This window comes from Bombina bombina, chromosome 8 (assembly GCF_027579735.1).
Source record: "Bombina bombina isolate aBomBom1 chromosome 8, aBomBom1.pri, whole genome shotgun sequence".
NCBI classification, from domain to species: Eukaryota; Metazoa; Chordata; class Amphibia; order Anura; family Bombinatoridae; genus Bombina; species Bombina bombina.
The window spans coordinates 162,215,687-162,237,194 of NC_069506.1; the positions used below are offsets into that span (position 1 = coordinate 162,215,687).

Consider the following 21,508-nt stretch of genomic DNA (forward strand, 5'->3'; position numbering starts at 1 on the left):
CCAGATCTCCCTCAAGGTGGGAGAGTGCTAGCGACGTCTCTTAGCCGTCGTTAGCACCTGAGTGGGAAACTCTGCGACAGCTCAGAGCCATAGTAAGCACTCAACGGGTTAAAGTATATGTTTTATCTCATTGCATTTTAATATCTTTTGGGGAACTCCTGATCATGAAAGATTGATTATGTTGGAGATTTCAGTTACAGAAAATGATTGCTATACGCCAGTTTTCGATGCTGGGGTCCTGATCTCACTTTTCCTTTACTGTACACATACTCACATACTCTGTACATATGTAAATGTGTGTGCCCTGCCCACTGCAGACGGAATCTAAATTAGTGATGAACAGAGCTTTAATGAATCTAGACCGTGTATACAAATACAACTATAAAATGTCACCTGTGGCCAATGCACATGTGCTGCATACAAGAATAATTCCAAATTACCTTGGAACACTGGCAAAGATGTATTAAGTGCCTTTAGATGTCAAATTCAACAAGTGTAAAACCTTTTTAAAAGTATTGGGAAGATGGTTTGTGATCGGCAAAAATGTTCAAGTTAAAAATAACACAGCTCAAAAAATAGCAAAAAACCTGCTACTGGGATCTTGTTGAAATGAAAAGTGTCCTTTTTGGGCTGCAAATTACCTAAAACAAAACAGCTTATAGATTGTGATTGACACCAAATGCTCACAGCTATTCTCTGTTCTTAAGATGCTGGTAAAGTCTAGAATCAGCTATTCAGTAGCTTGACATTTTGTTATATTAAAGGCATACAAATGTGCAGAAAGAAAATGCTCTTATGTGTTAGAACATTTTATAATTGTCCTATTTCACTATTGCCTGCAAAGCTCCAACGCAAAAGGACTCAACACATAGATAAATTCAGCTCCAGAGCAATGTACTACTGGGACTTAGCAAACATATCTAGAGAGCCAAAGACAAGAGACATATATTTGTAGCCTCCAATTCCAAACTAGTTCCCAATAGTGCATTGCTGCTCCAGAATCCTACGTAGTTATGCTTTTCTGCAAAGAATACCAAGAGAACAAAGGGACATTTTTTTAAACTGAAAGATCTAAAAAAAAAAAAAAGCTAACAAAAACTACAATGCAGTTTTACTTAAAACTAGCATTGTAATGTATGCAACTCTATCATCTATCTATCTATCTATCTATCTATCTATCTATCTATCTATCTATCTATCTATCTATCTATCTATCATCTATCTATCTATTATCTATCTATCTATCTATCTATCTATCTATCTATCTATCTATCTATCTATCTATCTATCTATCTATCTATCTATCTATCTATCTATCATCATCTATCATCTATTTATCTATCTATCTATCTATCATATATCTATCTATCATCTATCTATTTATCTATCTATCTATCTATCTATATATTTATTTTATATATATATATATATATATATATATATATATATATATATATATATATATATATATATATATATATAAATTAGATAGGTCAAGTGCGGGGTTGCCCAAATTAAGGACCACAAGCCAAAAGAAGGACAGTAGCTGGATTTTACCAAACTCATGAGTCCCATATCATTTTCCCCAATTATACTGAGTTCTATAGAATGTGAAGTAATTAAAGGGGCACTAAAATCAATATTTTTATTTAATGATTCAAAAAGAGCAGCTATAATCAAATTGAGAACATTTTTGTCGTATGCATACATTCTGAGGCACTAGCACAAAATGCACATACGATTGGCTAATGACTGTCACATGATGCAGGAAGCATAAAAATGGAAGGAATTCAAATTCGTCAGAAAAAAAATTTGCTCAATTGAAATTTAGAGTAAATGTTATTTTATTGTATTTTTATTATGCTGCCTTTGTTGATTATGCCTGTTATCTATCTATCTTTCTATCTGTCTGTCTGTCCGTCCGTCCATCTGTCTGTCTATCTTTTTACATATATCAGTCTATCAATCACATACATTTCAGCAGCTTTGAGAGGTTACATTTTCACAATAGCCTATGCAAACATTTTTCATGCTTTTAGTTTTTGTGAAACACTGTACCGTAGCTTTTAAACGATACAAGGATGAAATAGTGCTGGCTACATCTGCAGCTATACAATTCATTCTTTTGTTTAATGTCCTTTAAATGTCTCACTAAATTGAAAGGAAATAATCTATTTAGCACTGCTACGGCCTGGAAAGTACCACAGTGTCTTCCAGCAAGAAAGGTGTAAATGGAAAATACAGAACATCAAAATGCACTCTCTAGTTCCTTTAAAGGTTATCCTATTTTATTCAAGTGATTATAATCTGCAGAAACCGGAATACTTCATCTAATACTTACACCTCCTCCCATATCTTATGTCAAGCCTTCATTTCATTCTACATTAATAGAAAAGGGTATCATATCCACTTTGCACAGACTGATTAATGTCTTGTTCCTTGTTCAAGACTTCCCATGAGATGTTGCAACATTTTAGGTCCATAGATTTTTCGTTCCAGATTATGTTTAACCCTGAATAAATATTATTGTTAGATTCGTGTTGTGAAAGAGGAAAGTGGCATATGTGAAATAGCTGTTTTATATAAAAACATGATGTCGAAATGTTGTCCCAGAAGGGCAATGAATAATCTATAAATTGAAAGTTGTGTCTGTGAGTCTCAAGAGTTCAACCAGATCTTATAAATATCTATTTCTGAGCAATTTGTGCTGAATACAATGAAAAAAAAGAAGGTTGTAGCTGCTTCTTAATGCATATTTGTTATACTTCTTTTTGCTGTGAGCTTGAGTCATTGGGCCGATTTACCAAGCGGTCAATTGGCCCCAATGCAGCTGTCCGTCCAACATATGATAAATCGGCCCCTATGTGTACAATTTAGTTTGCTGTCTTTCACAACAAACATTATGATCCATATATAATTTAGACCTTTGCTTTGCTAAACTTGATATATATTTGAACTTTGCATTATGATTGGTTATATAGCGTTATATTTATAGGTTCATTCTAATCAGTCTAATAATTTAGACATGCTTTTCAAATTATATATATATATATTTATTTATTAATAAAGAACATAATTCATTAAAGCGACAATAAAGTCAAAATTAAAGTTTCACACTTTAAATATAGCATGCGAATAAAAAAAAGAAAGGACTTTTCCAAGTTATTTCTATTTCAGGTAGAGAATACAATTTTAAACAACATTCCAAATTACTTCTATTATCTAATTTTCTTCATTCTTTAGATATCATTTGCTGAAGAAATAGCAATACACATGGGTGAGCCAATCACATGAGGCATCTATGTGCAGCCATAGAACAAGAGAGCAAAAAGCGGATCACGGGTAGAAAAAGGAAAAAAAAAACATCTTTATTGTTGGTTAAAACATGTAATAAAACAAGATAAAAAATCTACATGCAGAAAAATGGTCAAATCTATGTGCAGCCACCAATCAGCAGCTACTAAGCCTATCTAGATATGCTTTTTAACAAAGGATATCAAGAGAATGAAGCAAAATAGATAATAGAAGTAAATTAGAAAGTTGTTTAAAATTGCATGTTCTTTCTAAACCATGAAAGAAAACATTTGGGTTTCATGTCCCTTTAACCCCTTAATGACCAAGGGCGTACCAGGTACGTCCTGCAAAAACTGTCAGTTAGTGACAATGGACGTACCTGGTAAGTCCTTGGTCTAATTGAGTGCTGGAATCGATTGCGATTGCTTCCAGCAGTTCTCAGGGTATTGCAGTGATGCCTGGATTTTTCAAGCATCCGATGCAGAGAGAGCCACTCTGTGTCCCTCTCTGCGCCGGTAGCGATGGTGCCGATCGTTGGTGAGTGAGAGCTTAGCAGGGAGGCGGGTGGGCGGCTCATCGATACCCGGCATCCGGTTCCTGTAAATGCAATGTGCACGCCAGGTGCCGGGAGCATATGGGGGGGGGGGCTGCGGGGGCGTGCGCGCGCGCGTGTGTGTGCGCAGCAACCATAACCACCAATGATCAATGAATTGCAGCGTGAGAGGGAGGGGGGAAAAAATAAAAATGAATATCAAAGGATCTGGGAGGGGGGAAGCTACACAGTACCCAAGAGGGTTATAGAGCTGTTTGGGGGGGGGATCAGGGAGGTTGAGGGCTAAGGAGGGGTCCATCACAGCTGAATAAATAATAAAAAAAATAATAAAACAAACAAACAAAAAAAAACTTTTATTTTAGTACTAGCAGACTTTCTGCCAGTACTTAAGATGGTGGAAACAATTGTGGGGTGGGGGAGGGAAGAGAGCTGTTTGGGAGGGATAAGGGGTTGGGATGTGTCAGGTGGGAGGCTGACCTCTACACTAAAGCTAAAGTTAACCCTGCAAGCTCCCTAATTAACCCCTTCAGTACTGGGCATAATACACCTGTGGTGCGTAGAGGCATTTAGCGGCCTTCTAACTGCCAAAAAGCAACCCCAAAGCCATATAAGTCTGCTATTTCTGAACAAAGGGGATCCCAGAGAAGCATTTACAACCATTTGTGCCATAATTGCACAAGTTGTTTGTAAATAATTTCAGTGAGAAAAATGAAGTTTGTGACAAAAACATAAAGTTTGTGACAAAATTTGTGAAAAAGTGAACCATTTTTTTTATTTGATCGCATTTGGCGGTGAAATGGTGGCATGATAGATACCAAAATGGGCCTAGATCAATACTGTGGGTTGTCTTCTAAAAAAAAAATATACATGTCAAGGGATTTTCAGGGATTCCTGACAGATATCAAGGTTCCAATGTAACTATCGCTAATTTTGAAAAAAAGTGGTTTGGAAATAGCAAAGTGCTACTTGTATTTATTGCCCTATAACTTACAAAAAAAGCAAAGAACGTGTAAACATTGGGTATTTCTAAACTCAGGACAAAATTTAGAAACTATTTACAATGGGTGTTTTTTGGTGGTTGTAGATGTGTAACAGATTTTGGGGGTCAAATTTAGAAAAATTGTGTTTTTTTCCATTTTTTCCCCTCATATTTTATAATTTATTTTATAGTAAATTATAAGATATGATGAAAATAATGGTATCTTTAAAAAGTTAATTTAATGGTGAGAAAAACTGTATATAATATGTGTGGGTACAGTAAAAGGAGTAAGAGGAAAATTACAGCTAAACACAAACACTGCAGAAATGTAAAAATAGCCCTTGTCCTTAAGGGTATGAAAATTGAAAAATGGTATGGTCATTAAGGGGTTAAGGCACTTTAAGTGCAGTTTTTTTCCCAAACACCCCACATGACCTCACTTTAACCCCTTATAACTGCTTTGTGCAATTTAAAAAAGAGAAGATGCTCATCATTTTATTTTAGAATCAACTACTGTCCGCTTTATTTGGGGGGCAATTGGGGCACCTTTTTTTTTTTTTAATTAACCAGAGCTCACGGGAGAATTAACCAGCCACTTGTAATGGCTGGTTATTTAACTTGAACGTTAAAATTAGCGCTCCGGGGGACTTCCGGGCAGCGGCCATCTTGCTAGTCACACTGAGCTTCAGCTCCTGGGTTATTCACCACTTTTACCTGAAATCTCACTGAAATCTTGGTAACAGACCATCTAAATAGGTGGAGAAGCTTGGCTGAAGGCACTCTGACCCAAAAACAGGGGTTTTGGACTGCAGTGTGTCCTGCGTGCCATCAGTACCGGACTTTGTACTTTGAGGCCTTCCCTTATTACTGAGGCCTCATCTGTCCTCATAACTGCCGCACCATTGTTGCACGGCCAGTGCCCTAATTTAGTGGGAGAAAGTATCACACATATCGATACAGAATGGATGATAGAGATACATCACTAACAGCTACTTTTGCCAGATTACTGGATGCTCAACTTAAAAGCATTTCTGACCATCTGGTGTGTGAATGGGGTCGTGCCCGCACGCCTAAGCCTCCGACATGCTCTACTAAGTTGCCAGACACCGTTCTTAAAACTGGCGAGCAAATAAGTTGGGACAAACATGATTCGCTAGAAGTGACAATTGCTGCACATCTTAACCCCGAGCTCCGGATCGCACACGGTGCTGTCACAAAAAATGGAGACCAGAATGAGGGCCTTGACAGAAAAGAGATCCCTTCTAAGCCAACAAGCAGGAGCCTCTTAATCCTATCGAATATACAAAGGCTTTCAATAATACAGAGCGAGAGAGCGAGCAATGCACTAACTTACTATACCTACGCTGGAAGCAGTCTGCTGTATGGAATTGGGTCGCCAGCTGTAGTTGTCGGAGTTTTCGAACCGGAGCGTCTGTCATGACCCTGTGCAGGAGCGGCGGCTGTGTTCACCCAGACTGACGGGAGTGTCGCGCTTCAGCAGAAGAGGTTGCGTTTAACAGATCCTAGCCTTGCTCAGGTTGTGAAGGAAAATACTTTAAAACAGCCAAGTGAGATATCTGGGGATACCCTGAAGGGGGTGAACGGCTTATGTTGTGTGACACTTGGGAACTCATCAATGTTATACAGCCTAGTTTTTTGCCTAGAGAGTGCCCCTCGACATGTGAGACATGGCGTGGGTTAGGTGAAACAAGGTGACAAGGACTGATATCCTGGGTATTTGGCTTGTGCTGTTATGTTTATATGGACCTATGGAGAAGGGTTGTTTGCATTAACCTTGTTTTAGTCAATGCGCCCTTCTGTCTACGAAGATTTTATAACCGAGACTTTACTAATAGGTATGTTACCAACGGGACATATCATTGCCACAGGCTTATATTTTTAAGTAACACTCCTGGTTTGCTTAAGGTTGCGTTGCTCTCTCAACTTTTGGTAAGAAACACAGAATTATACTTCAATGGCGGTATTGAGTTCTTTGTGTCATATACTTGGGTTTCGTTTTTTGTAAACCTGCTCTTTAGCCATATTTAGTACCCATGCTTCATTCTACATATGTACTCATGTCTGCTTCTGAACTGTGAAATTGGACTGACTATTTGACAAGACGCTCACGCCTTTATGCATTACTTACCGTTACCTTTTTGATCCCTAGGTAGATGGTGTGGCAAGCAAGCTACCTTACATAGTCACCAAGTCTCTTCACCAGATAGAAGTAAAGTTCCATTTATAGGATACCCACTTAGCCTTACTATTATAAAAGTTTCACTAGGGTCTAATAGACCTGCTTTCATCTCCCCATATAATTTCATAAGGATATACAGTGTAGGTTCATGCCTCCTAACTCCATCCATAGCTGTGTTAACACTATCTATTGGGCTGAGTACTTAAACATTGCAGCTACATAACATACTTATACATCAATGACAGACCTTTTGAAAGTTCTCTCTCCCTACCTTATTAATAGAGTATAATGCAAATTATTTTGTGGTCATTTAAATGTTCTCATTCTGTATCAAATTTACATTATAAGCTACTTGTCTCTTATTGGGGTCCAAAAGAGGCCCATTTGTTATTTTATTTCTTTCCCCCAAAATTCCCTACCCTGATTTAATTCTATACCAGGAGGTACAAAAGAGACTTTTATGTTTCAGTAAGGGAAATTATTATCTCTGACTTTTCATCAGGTTGTAAGGGGATATCTCTTCTTAATAGAAAATGTAGAAGTTAAAGTCTATTTGTATGACTGGGCGTTTAATTGTTTGCTCAAAATGACATTCAACATGTAAACAGTGCAGTTATTCTCTTATGCCGTTGAAACTGTGAAGCTTTGTTTTTTTTCTTCTCTTTTTGCCTGTATCACTTTTGCAACCTCAAATAAAATACATTAAAAAACAAAAAAAACCTACAATATTCACATACTAAAAAAAAAAAAAAATTAGCGCTCCACTTGTAATCTGGCCCATTGTAGGAATGAAAGGAATTAAGAAAGAGATTATAGCTAACCCTAATTTTGGAATGCTGACAACAGCACCCATTCTTATCCATCAGAACTAGGAATGGGCGAATGTTTCGCAACATTCGAAAAACGGCACGAATTTTAACACATTCGTTCGTTCGAATTGAATTTCGAATGTTTACATAACATTCTAACATTCGATTTTCGAATGTTCGGTTTCGAATTTTACAATTACATTCGAAAAATTTGAATTTAGATTGTAATAGTATTTCTAATGCTTTTTCTTTAAATGTAATATTCGAATTATGCAATACGTGTATTCAAATTCGAAAAATTTGAATTTAGATTGTAATAGTATTTCTAATGCTTTTTCTTTAAATGTAATATTCGAATTATGCAATATTCTATATGGAAACATTCTAAATGATATATTTGTATCTATTATGTATCAATTTAATAGATTCCCGCCCTACCACATGAACTATTGAACTTCTGAATAGTATTTGTTAAATAGAATGTTAAATTCGAAATTTCGAATGTGGACATTCTATATAATTATAAACATTCGAATTCGAAAGTGACATTCGAAAACTGTAAATAACATTCGATTTTCGAAATTTTAAGAATATTCGTTCTTATCGACATTCGGATTTAGAATTCGAATTTCGGTAATAACATTCGTTCTACATTCGCAATTCGAAAATTTACACATTCGCCCATCCCTAATCAGAACTCATTTGGCAGCTCATGTTATTTAATTTATTTTGCTTTACTTTCTGACCTCTCTAATGCAGTAGAAGACTCATATTTATATTTTCAATAAGCAAAACCACTCAAACAATATGACAGCCATATTGCGGCTTTAACAGGGTTTTTTGCATAGGTTTTTCAGATAGTGTAGAAACAAAAGATATGCAACCAAAGCAAAGTAAACTATGAGAACTAACTGATACAGCATTGTTAATCACTAACTAATGCTGGGGTGGCAAACTTTTTGTGATTTTGCGCCAAATTACATGCTCTAATTAGTTAGCTCATGTCATTTTAAAACTAGCACCTGGCAACTCTATGTATTTAACATCTGCATAGTTCTCTACAGTGGTTAAACACTGTGGGGCCGATTTAAGAAGCAGCGTGTGCTTCTTTTTTTTGCGCAAGCCTTCAGGCTCGCCGGAAACTTAAGAAGCAGCGGTCATAAGCCATGAGCTCAATGGCCTTCATGAAAACGTTTTTGCTGGATTGGAATTGGGGTTAGTGGTGGATAGCAACAGCTATAATATTACAAAATTGTGGATGCTACAGATGGGACTCCTTTTCAAGTGTTCCTGACACCTTTATTTAAAGCCCCCGCCGTTCCTTTTTTATTGTTCCTTTTCTCTCCTTGTTTTGTTTTTTTTAACTCTTTTTATTCATCGAAAAAGATGAATATCAATCTATCACCTTCTTTATCATCTCTTTGTTGGTCTTAGGATCTATGTGTTTGTAGTTTCTTAATCAATAAGGGGAATTGGTGGATGAGTAGTAATCCTTAAATATCATAAGTTATAGCACTCTGTAGGGTGCCCTGTGTCTGCCGTATACTCTATCCCTATATTCAGACGAGATAATGTGTATCGGGAGAGGACTTAGTTGCTGTGGTATGCAAATGCACTGATAATAAACACTCTCACTTAAAGGGACATTAAACACTAAATATATGCTAGATAGAAAGATGCATTCAAAGAAAAGATTAGTCCATAAGTAACATGTAGATGTATTTTTTAAAGTTTCATTAGTTGTTTAAAAAGTGACAAAATAAGTGTAAAGTTTTAGTGTCTATAAAACACTGGGAGCTGCCATGTTGTAACTTGTGTTACCTTCTCTGCTGTGGCCAATTAGGGACAGTTATACATAGGTCATTAGAGTGTGCAGCCAATGGTTGTGCTGGATATAACAGTGTTATGCACTTCCATTTCTAACAGGAACTGAAAAGCTCACAATTTCAGAATGGAATTACAGGCAAATAGGAAAAAATAAATAATGAAAGTATATTGCAGAGTTGTTTTATATATACAATTTATCATTTTATATTACCATCTCAAAGTGTTTAATGTCCCTTTAAGTGAAGATCGGAGTACTAATGTTCATGGCTAACAGCCTGTCTCACCTGTCCTGGTGGTTGTTTGACTTCCGATCGCTTGTATCAAGCGTGCTTCTCCTGTGTTCCTGCTTACTCGATTTACCCACTATGGCAATGATTGCGCACTCAACGGAGGTAACCGCATCTCAGTCGGGGAGGTCCTCCTCCTCTGGCAGTGTACTTGTTCAGTGGTGAGGGTGTTCCGATGCAGGCGTCACAGGGAGAGATCAGGCAGTTACACAGGCGGAGCACGGAACTCTGCATAGGAGCAATCCATAAAAACTGGAATGAGTATATCAAGAAAAAAGAGGGTACTGAATACTCCTTAGATAAAAAGTATAAGCCCTGGTGCTGCGCCTGCAAACTGTCTATCTTTTGTCTTCTCATGTCATTTTAACTGATGAAATAAAGTTAAATAAGGAGTATCCAGTACCCTCTTTTTTCTTGATATACTCATTTGTTGTTTCTTATCACATGGTCTGAGGAGTGGGAATAATCACTACTAGGAAAAGAGGTCAGTGAGTGAGCATTAAATGGGTAAAAAAGAGGGCTTTCTTTTGTAGAAAAAACTACTGGTCACAAACTGTGTAGTGTTGTTTTGGAACCTGTGGCATGCTGTATTATGGGCTAGATTACAAGTGGCAAATTGTTGCACGCAAGCGAAAAAGGGTTTATTGCGGCTCTTTGTGTGCGCCAGAAGTAGCACTCGTATTGCAGGTTGAGCTTGAGTGCAATTGAATTTAATGCGCATCGGGCTAGCTCGACTTCAGAGGTCTGGTTAACTGTTACGCTTGAATAAAAAAAAAAAATCACAAAACACATCAAAAATACATTTAACACACACTAATAAAAAATATAAAAAAAAATATTACATAAAAAAGTTATAGGGGCTCAAAGATATGCATACAGAGAAAGAATCAGGAGTCCCGATGGCTTGTAAATTGATCCAAAATGCTTTATTGGCTTAAAACAAAAAGCAACAGCTCTTGGGTTACAGAAACTTTTTCAAAGCTGCAGCTCAGGGTAGTGGTCACAGCCGATACTTGCCCTCAAATCGATACACTTTCAAATCCTCCAACCTGTTTGATCGGGGCTTACACGGAGAACGGAGCGTCAACAGGAAAGGTGACGTCACACGCTCCAGGCAGGCACGCGCAAACCAACGGACCACAAACAGCGAGAAACTCGAGGAGGGGAGCAAGCGGCACGGCCGAATTCCTGCAGCAAGCGGTGATCTGACTCCCCCAGGACCGAGTCTTCCAGCGCTGGTGAATGTGAGTGAGACCCTGAGCGGTCGAATGTAGAGTTTGCTAAATGTGCACATAAAACTATTTCCAGCTTTAGACTGAACTGTGAAGTGTGGGATTTGAATTGTGGCATACCTGTAATGGTTTAGACACTCAGAAGCAATACATGCGGATAGGAGAAAAACAAACTTTGCATATATTTTTTCTCAAAGATATGCAGTCTGCAAATGGCTTTAACATAGAGATCTATACATATAAGTGTCTAAATATGTTTATGTATGTGTATATATATATATATATATATATACAGTATATGTATATATGTGTGTACATATGTATTCATGTATTTATATGTGTATGTATGTATTAAACAGACATTTATACGCATATAAACACATAAATACAAGTGTATATAATATATATATATATATATATATATATATATATATATATATATATATATATATATATATATATATAGTGCATTGGAGCTCTTTGCAGTCAAGTAGCTTAAAACATGTAAAATCATATTTATGCAATATTCATAAAGTATTTAACTGTGTTTGTACTGTAAATATTTCACATTCCAGTGTTCTTCACATAGGGAATATGCTCTAAGTATTTTTAAATATATATATATATATATATATATATATATATATATATATATATATATATATATATATATATATATAGATCTATATATAATATATATATTCATATATTTTTGAATGAATAGAACATATTATTTTATGTGAAGAATATTGGAATGTGAAATATTAGCACATTTAAGTAAACACTATTGGGTTAGCGCATGAGTAAGGGTGTTAGATTTTTCCACTTTTCGTGCTCTATTTAAGTCTATGGGGGAATACATTAATGTGATCACAATGTTCGAAGTTTGGCTTTTTGCATGCATCGGGTAAGTACATTTTTAATAAGAGTGCTAGCCAACGCACACGGAAAAAGCCACCATCTAGCATAGTTAACGAACAAGAATGGGAGCGATAAATAGCTCTCTACTCGTAATCTATCCCTATGTGGGCATAATGGGCATCACTTCACCTATATTTTCCACAGTTTCATTAGTGGGCATTTCTGATATTAAAAGGAAACCCCACATTTTTTATTCAGATAGGGCATTTAGTTTAAAAACAATTTCCAACTAACTTCTGTAATCCTATTTGCTTTGTTCTATGGATATCCATTGTTGAAAATCATAGTTAGTTTGGCTTAGGCGCTGCAATGCACTTCAGTAGTGCAATGGTGATCCTTCAACAAAGGATACAACGAAAATGAGGCAAATTTGATTACAGAAATTAATTTGAAAGTTGTAAAGTAGTCTCACTGGATAGAATGATCTCGGCGATCTTGCAGAGACAAATGATGAGATGGCTATCAGCATTCCCATGTGTTTGAGATTTTACACCTATAGTTAGGACCAGTATTCAGAAAGACTGCATTGTTCTTTTATCTTGCCCTACAGTATACCTCACTACTTCAAGATTACAAGGTCTTTTTTTTTTTTTTTTCCTCTTTAACAGTTTTCAGTCTTTTTTTGCATATGTTTAGCAGCTTCTGAGCCTACCTAGGTATCCTTTTCAACAAAGTATACCAAGAGAACAAAACAAATGAGATAATAAAAGTAAATTGAAAAGTTATTTAAAATCACGTTCTTTCTGAATCAGGAAAGAAAAGAATTGGGTTTCATATCCCTTTAATTACTATGTAAATAGTTTAATTCCATACAGTAGCAATATTTTGAAGAACTGGATACAGATAAAATCTTTTCATCTGCTGAGTAATTTTTGTATGGAGGTGGTGAAAATGCATAGGGAGTGACCAGTCGATAAAGCATTTTGATCAATAAGAGTAAAGTAAAGAGGGTTTTTTTGATGATTCTTACCGCCTATAATGGTGTAGATTAGATGGGCATGATTGCGTTAGCATGTTAGATGTACAGGCTTAGTAATGGCCTTGGTCAACTCAAACGGCAGATTGCTACTTTTGTAGACTTTCTGTAGACTATTCAATCAGCCATAAGTATTCAAGAGCAGAATATCAATGTAGCTCTTTGCTGTCATTTACTGAGACTCGTATTCTCTTTTAACAGATATTTCAAGAACATCTCCTGGGGAGGAAAGGACTTCTCATTTAATGAAGATGGCTACCTCATCAATCCAGCGCTTGTGGTGATTGCTCTCAACAAAGAGAGAAGCTGGGAGGTGGTGAGTGCCTGTGGTTTTCTATGTTCTTAAGTTCACACTAAAAATAATCGGGTCCTGTTCAGTGTTCGCTCTAAGGCTAGATTTGATGAGCGTCCCAGCAGTGAAACAGTTAATTAGTGAACCACACCCTGCAGATAGTAAACTCTACACAATGCAGACAGCAAGGTATGGTTGGTACCTTATTAACTGTTTCACTGTCGGGCCGCTCACAAAACCTGGCCTTAGAGAGAACATCAATACATATGTGTATATATATATGTATTCCCACATATACACTTTTAAGATTTTACATAAAACTTTTTAGCCATTAAAGGGACACCATTTTTTCTTTCATGTATATGAAAGAAAATACAGCAAAACATATGTTTATGTGTGAAAAGTAAATGTTGCTTAAAGTGAAACTAACAACATGTGCAAACTATTTGTGGTTGACTGACCGGGACAAGGCCTACAGAAAAAGTTGGTTTATTCATCACAGAATTATTGAAAACAAAACAAATTACAATGGCATTTGCATTTTCAGAAGGACATCTGAGTATTCTTTAATTTGGTGTATTATTTAGGATCTCAGCAACAGGTTTTGTACCTTGAAAAGACAAATATATATATATTTTTAAAGGAGCCTTTTCCATCTTAATGGGAGTAGAGTCCACCGCCTTATCATTACTTGTGGGAATTAAGAACCTGGCCACCAGGAGGAGGCAAAGACACTCCAGCCAAAGGCTTAAATACCTCCCCTACCCCCCTCATCCTCCAGTCATTCTTTGCCATTCGTCACAGGATGTTGGCAGAGAAGTGTCGGAAGATTCAGAGTAGTCTCTTATGGAGGGTAGTGCTCTTTGAAATTGGACTGGAGTTTTAAGTAATCCTGTCAGCCTCTCAGTGAGAGCATGGATGAATGTTAGAGTCCGGAGATGCAGTCTTTCTGCGAACCCATACCGACTGAGATTAACAGCTCCATAAGCAATCAGCATTGACGAGTTTCGCTGCCTGCTTTCTGCTCTCAAGTCCATGTCAGGAGCGATGCTACTACCCTGTCACACTTGAAAGGCTGTGTTCCTGTTCCACAGCATAAATTCTGTTAAGATTGTTTCATTTATACATATATGATAACGTAAGAAGACAGGGTCATAGTGTGTCTCCTTTATATGTATAGAATCAAGGGTAATACCCTCGGAAAGGGGGTTATTGAACGGGGGGGGGGGGGGTTATGCATAATATTGTTTATTGTGTTTTATGCTGTGTCATGTGTGAGATGAGGCTCTGTCAATATGTGAACAATCAGTTTCTTAGTGAGAGATAGATGTGGACCTTTTTGGTGTGTTTTTCTCTCTAGTGCAGGGGCGGTTCTGCATGGCACTCCATGTGACCGGGTGTGGCCTCTTCAACTTCCTCTTTCTGGACCGGCAGTTGGAAGAGACAAAGCTGTGTCATAGGAGGTAGTGAGTGCCCCGGCCATTGGGATATAAAGGTGCCATTTAAATGCTATCTAGTCCGCAATAAAGGGGTAAGCTATGGAGAACTCTGATATGTTAGAGGGTACTCCCTCTTTAGCTAAACCTATTAACTGAGTCTATTGTGAGGAGGTTCCGGTTGATCCACATGCTCAACTCTGTTCTTCAATAAAATTGCAATATCTTAAAAGGATAAGATATTTAGTACTACAGAGCCGTCCACCTATGAAGGTTCTCCATCCCGAGAGGTGCAATCCCCACATTCATCTCCGATTGCACATGCAGCTCCCCAGGGCACTACATATCCTCCTGTGGGAGGGGCCCTTTGAACGCCAGACTTCACTGATCAGTTACATACAGCGGCTTCTGTGGCCTTCAATACCTTGCCATGCCCTGCTAAGCGCAAACGAAAGGTGAAACATAGTTATCCATCCCAGGGGTCATCTACTCCGCTGGATGTCTCTGACAGATTATCAGCTGATGAGGATGACTCAGACTCTTCGGAGGACGTTCTTTCTGGGTCGGAATCGGTGACTTCTAGACCTCCATCCGCGGAGGAGCCAGATTTAAAATTTAAGATGGAGCATTTGCGCTTTCTGTCGAAAGAGGTGCTTGCTACGCTGGAGGTCCCTGAACCGGAACTTCCAGAGGAACCTTTGATCCCTAAGCTAGACAGGGTGGTGCCTCAGACTTTCCCGGTCCCCATTAAAATGGCTAATATTATTAAGAATGAGTGGGAGAAGATTGGTTCATCCTTTTCTCCTTCTACCTCTTTTAAAAACTGTTCCCTGTTCTGGACTCGCAGCTTGAGCTGTGGAGGGCCATTCCTAAGGTGGATGGTGCTATCTACACGCTCGCTAAGAGAACAACTATTCCACTCAAGGATAGTTCTTCGTTCAAGGAGCCCATGGATAAAAAGTTCATGTTGCGGAAGATGTTCTAACTCACGGGGTTCATTTTCCAACTGGCAGCGGCGGTCGCTGCGGTGGCTGGTGCTGCTACCTATTAGTGTGATGCTCTCTCAGCTATGGTCAAGGTGAAGACTCCCCTCGAGGAGATACAGGAATGAATTAAGGCCTTAAGGGTAGCTCATTTGTTCATCTGTGATGCAAATATGCAGATTATTTGCCTGAATGGCAAGACATCAGGTTTTTCTGTTTTAGCCATAGGGCTCTGTGGTTAAAGTCGTGGTCTGCTGACATGACTTCCAAGTCTAGATTACTTTCCCTTCTGTTCAAGGGGAAGGTTCTTTCGGTCTGGGCCTGGATACTATTATATCCACAGTCACGGGAGGCAAGGGAGCTTTCCTGCCACAGGATAAAAAGAATAATCCTAAAGGGTCTACTTTTCGTCCCTTTTGTGCAGACAAATCTCAGTGCCAGCAGCCTGCTGTAAAGTCAGAGCAGTCCAAGGGATCTTGGAAACCAGCTAACCTTTGGAACAAATCCAAGCAGAGCAAGAAGCCTGACGAGTCAAAATCGGCATGAAGGGGCGGCCCCCGAAGCGTCTCTGGATCGCGTAGGGGGCAGACTATCTCTTTTTGCGGAGGCCTGGATGAGATATGTTCAGGACCCTTGGATTCTGGAGGTCGAAGAACAGGGTTACAGGATAGGGTTCAAGACCCATCTGCCCAGAGGCAGGTTCCTCCTCTCTTGGAGTAATTGTCCCAGTCCCTCTAGCAGAAAGAGGTCTGGGGTATTATTCAAACCTTTTTGTGGTCCCAAAGAATGAGGGCACGTTTCGCCCAATTCTGGACCTAAAATGTCTAAACAAGTTTCTGTCAGTTCCATCGTTCAAAATGGAGACGATCAGGTCAATTTTGCCCCTAGTTCAAGAGGGGCAATTCATTATGACAATAGATTTGAAGGATTTATGTACCAATCCACAAGGATCACTTCAGGTTCCTAAGATTTGCATTTCTGGAACAATTCCAGTTTGTGGCCCTACCATTTAGTCTGGCGACTGCCCCAAGAGTCTTTTCGAAGGTTCTGGGAGTGCTGCTTGCGGTAGTCAGAGCCAGAGGTATTGCAGTGGCTCCTAATCTGGACAATATCCTGGTCCAGCCCCATCCTGCAGTCTCATGGGGATCACTCGAGGACTCTTCTCCTTCAATCCCACGGATGGAAGATGATAAAAGAAAAGAGTTCCCTGGTCCCCAGCAACAGGGTGGAATTCCTGGGTACGATAATAGATTCTTAGGCCATGAAGATATTCTTGACAGATCAGAGATGTTGCAAGATTGCATCCAACTGTCTTGCCCTTCAGACCTCCTCAAGGACATCTGTGGCCAGGTGTATGGTGGAGATTGGGCTCATGGTATCCACCATAGATGTCATTCCATACACCAGGTTCCGTCTCAGACCTCTTCAGTTGTGCATGTTGAGACAATGGAACGGTGATCACTCAGATCTATCCCAAGAGATATCTCTGGACAACCGAATGAGGGATTCTCTTTCTTGGTGGATCCGTCCAGGACAGCTGTCCCAGGGAACATCCTTCATTATATCATCCTGTTTGGGGTGCCAGAAAGGCAAAGAGCAGATAATCTCGAGAGGAATCGAGCCTACTGATAAATATTATGGAACTATAAGTGATATTCTTTGCTCTGAAGGTTTGCCCCCCCTCTGGTCGTCCCGATTAATCAGATTCCAGTCGGACAACATCACCTCTGTGGCTAACATAAGCCATCAGGGGGGAATGAGGAGCTCCCTAGCTATGAAAGAGGTATCTTGGATCCTGGAATTGGCAGAGATCCACAATTGTTTGCTCTCAGCGATCCACATTCCGGGTGTAGACAACTGGGAAGCAGATTTTCTCAGAAGACAATCCTTTCATCCAGGGGAATGGTCTCTACATCCCGAGGTGTTCCCAGAGATCTGCAATATATGGGGGACGCCGGAGATAGACCTCATGGCGTTCAGACTCAACTTCAAGCTACCCAGATACAGGTTGCAGTCCAGGGATCTCCAGGCAGAGCTGTTAGATGCCTTAGCAGTGCCCTGGGAGTTCAACCAACTTTACATTTTTCCACCGTTGCCTCTTCTTCCAGAGTGGTGGCGCACATCAAGCAGGAGCAAGCTTCAGCTATTCTGATTGCTCCATCATGGCCTCGGAGAACGTGGTTTGTGGATCTGGTGGGGATGTCATCATCTCCTCCATGAAAGTTACCCTGTAGCAGGTATCTGCTGGTTCAAGGTCCCTTTCTACACCAAAATCTTGATTCTTTGAGACTGACTGCATGGAGATTGAAGGTCTTTCGGCTTTATCTGTACTGTTACACAAGAAGCTAGTGGAGCTTCATGACATTCAGTCCTTTGTTCAGGCTCTGTCTAGGATCAGCCCTGTCTTTAGAAATTCTGCTCCTCCTTGGAGCTTAAACTTGGTTCTTAAGATTTTGCAGAGGGCTCAATTTGAGCCTTTGCATTCTCTTGACATTAAAATTCATTTATGGAAAGTTCTATTCCTGTTGGCTATTGCATCGACTTGCAGAGTCTCTGAGTTAGCGGCATTGCAATGTGAGCCTCCTTACCTTGTTTTTCACGCTGATAAAGCTGTTCTTAGCACTGGATTGGGGTTTCTTCCCAAGTTGATGTCTAATCATAACATCAATCAGGAAATAATAGTTCCTTGTGTCCTAACCCTTCTTTGTCAAAGGAGAGGTTGCTTCATAATTTGGATGTAGTTTGGGCTCTGAAGTTTTATCTTCAGGCCACGAAGGAGTTCAGACAGACTTCGTCTTTATTTGTTGTGTATTCAGGGAAGCGCAAGGGGCAGAGGGCCTCTTCTACTTCACTGTCTTTTTGGTTGAGGAGCATGATCCATCTGGCCTATGAGACAGCGGGACATAAGCCTCCTCAGAGGATTACGGTTCACTCAACTAAAGCTGTGGCCTCTTCTTGGGCCTTTAAGAACGAGGTCTCTATGGAGCAGATTTGTAAGGCGGCCACTTGGTCGTCTTTACATACTTTTGCGAAATTTTACAAATTTGATGATTTTGCTTCGGCGGAAGCAGTTTTTGGGAGAAAGGTTGTGCAGGCTGTGTTGCCCTCAGTTTAGGGTCCGCCTCCTTTGGCCCTCCTGTTTTTTTTTTCATTCAGTGTCCTCTTGAGCTTGGGTATTTGTTCCCACAAGTAATGAATGATCAGTAGACTCACCTCCCATTAAGATGGAAAATATAAAATATGCTTACCTGATAATTTCATTTCCATCTGTGGGAGGAGAGTTCACATCTCCCGCCCGTTCTCTGGTGGGCGGACCGAAATTTAATTTATTCTTCTGGCACCATTTATACCCTTATATTTCTCCTACTGTTCCTTGTTCCCTTGGCAGAATGACTGGGGGATGAGGGGAGTGGGGGAGGTATTTAAGCCTTTGGCTGGGGTGTCTTTGCCTTCTCCTGGTGGCCAGGTTCTTAATTCCCACAAGTAATGAATGAAGCAGTGGACTCTCCTCCCACAGAGGGAAAATACATTTTCAGGTAAGCATAATTTATGTTTTTATCCAAATACTAACAAATTGTTATTTTTATCATTTATGTTTGGTAAATGCCTAAAAAAGTCTCCACTACATGGGAAGTGTATGTGGCATTACAAGATCTGAAGTGCTGTTGTGTTTTATGACAAATTGTTTCTTTATATGTAGGCAGTGTTTCCTCTAAGGCCAGTTCTGTTAGCGGCCCAGCAGTGAAACAGTTAATTAAAGCAATTACCAAACACAACATAATGCAGTGTGCAAGGTATGGTTCCCTTGTTAACTTTTTTAATGCTGGGTCGCTCACAAAACTGTCTTTAGAGGAAAAACGGCCTGTACGTATGCTTGAGCTGTCCAACAGGGCTTTACAGTGGATCTAAATTATACAAGTTACAATAGTTTCAGTGATGACTTATTGATGCAAGCTATGTTAAATGAACACCGTAGAAATGGACTCATAAAACTGATATGCAGCCTTTCTGCACAGCTCTTTAAGATTTTCAGATATAAAGTACTGACCTGACAAGTGTTATTATTATTATTCATAGCTACTTTTATGATTCTGAGTGTTAAACCAGAAGGCCTGTTTATAAACACTTATTTGTGTTCTCCCGACACTAAATCTTTATCATTAGATGACTCATTCACTATGTTATTGACACTGGGAGTGGAGATTGTAAACTACACAATATCTAGTGGATGTTCCCTGTCTTGATTATATTAAGTGATCAGACTAAGTTTCAGATTTAAAAGTCTGATTTGCTGAATCACATTCTGTTGAACCATGGCATTTGTTAGTCGTGTTCTGCATTAAACTTCCTCTACTTTCATATGGTTATAGTTTGATTGGCAGATGTTTTGCAGGGTGAGAAATACTTAAAGGAACAAAAAAATCAACATTACATTTGTATGATTCAGATAGTGCATACAATTTTAAACAACTTTCCAATTTACTTCTATTACCAAATTTGCTTTGTGCTTGGTATCCTTTGTTGAAGATTAAACCTAGGTGGGCTGATAGGAGCTTAGGAGTGTGCATGTGCCTTAAAGCATTTTATAGCTGTAGTGTTTCCAACTTTGTATAACTGCTATAAACTTTATTGCAAGCACTCCTGCAATATTCACAGAGGGAAGCACACTCACTGGAATAAACAACCAGCTCAATAGCATTGTTAGCCTGTTCTATGGTGATTTACCACCTGGGTGCAGCTTCTTTTTAGCCCAGTAATGTTTTTCACATAGTAGAACTTTCCTGTAGCATATCAGTGTGATTCCACCTACTATGGTCAGTTTAGCCCCAAAACACCAGGAAATTCCTCTCTGAACAAGGAACACAGCAACCCCAGACGATCGTTTTGGCCTTTATTGGACCTTATCAATGAGGCGTAGCCATATTCCTCTAAGCACACTGAGCAAGAATTCCATGTCTGGTTGCCTCTTTTTCTCTTAGGGAGACTTAATACACACAGAGAGAAGCGCACTCACAGGAACAAACAACAAGCTCAATAAAATTGTTAGCCTTTTCAATTTACCACCTGGGTGCAGCTTCTTTTTAGCCCAGTTATGCTTTTCACAGCGTAGAACTTTCCTGTAGTATATCAGTCAGATCCCGCCTACTACGGTCCATCCATTGCCAAAATACCAGGCAATTCCTCTCTGAATAAGGAACACAGCAACCCCAGACTTACATTTCAGCCTTCATTGGGCCTCGTCACTGAGGTGTAGTCATATTCCTCTAAGCATACTGAGCAAGGAGTCCACATTCTCTCTTTGTATGCATTTATATTATGACCCTGGGGAGGTCTCCCTAAGGGTGATGGGAGAAACCAGAAGAGGACTCCTTGCTCAGTGTGCTTAGGAATTTGGCTGGACCTCACTGAAGAGGCCCACAGAAGACTGAAACGATTGTCTGGAGTTGTCATGTTCCTTTTTCAGAGGAGAATTGCCTGGTATTTTGGGGCTGGACTGACCTTACTTGGCGGGATCAGACTGATATACTTCAGAAAAGTTTTCCTCTGTGAAAAGCACAACAGGGCTAATAGAAGCTGCTCTTAGGTGGTAATCTGCCATTGAACAAGCTACGGAGCTGTTGTTCATTCCTGGTAGAGCGCTTTTCTCTTTGTATGCACTTCTGCCATATTGTTAAAGACATTTGCACACTCCAGATTGCACCTAGGATTACTATTTGAC

The 21,508-nt window shown here is 39.3% G+C and overlaps 1 protein-coding gene across 1 annotated transcript in view; it reads left to right on the forward strand.

The window, feature by feature from the left end:
• Positions 1–21,508, forward strand: part of GRIN2D (glutamate ionotropic receptor NMDA type subunit 2D) — a 666,498-nt gene that overhangs the window by 82,259 nt on the left and 562,731 nt on the right. The window contains 1 exon segment of the mRNA XM_053690671.1: positions 13,280–13,394. Within this exon segment, the coding sequence (XP_053546646.1) occupies positions 13,280–13,394 (115 nt within the window).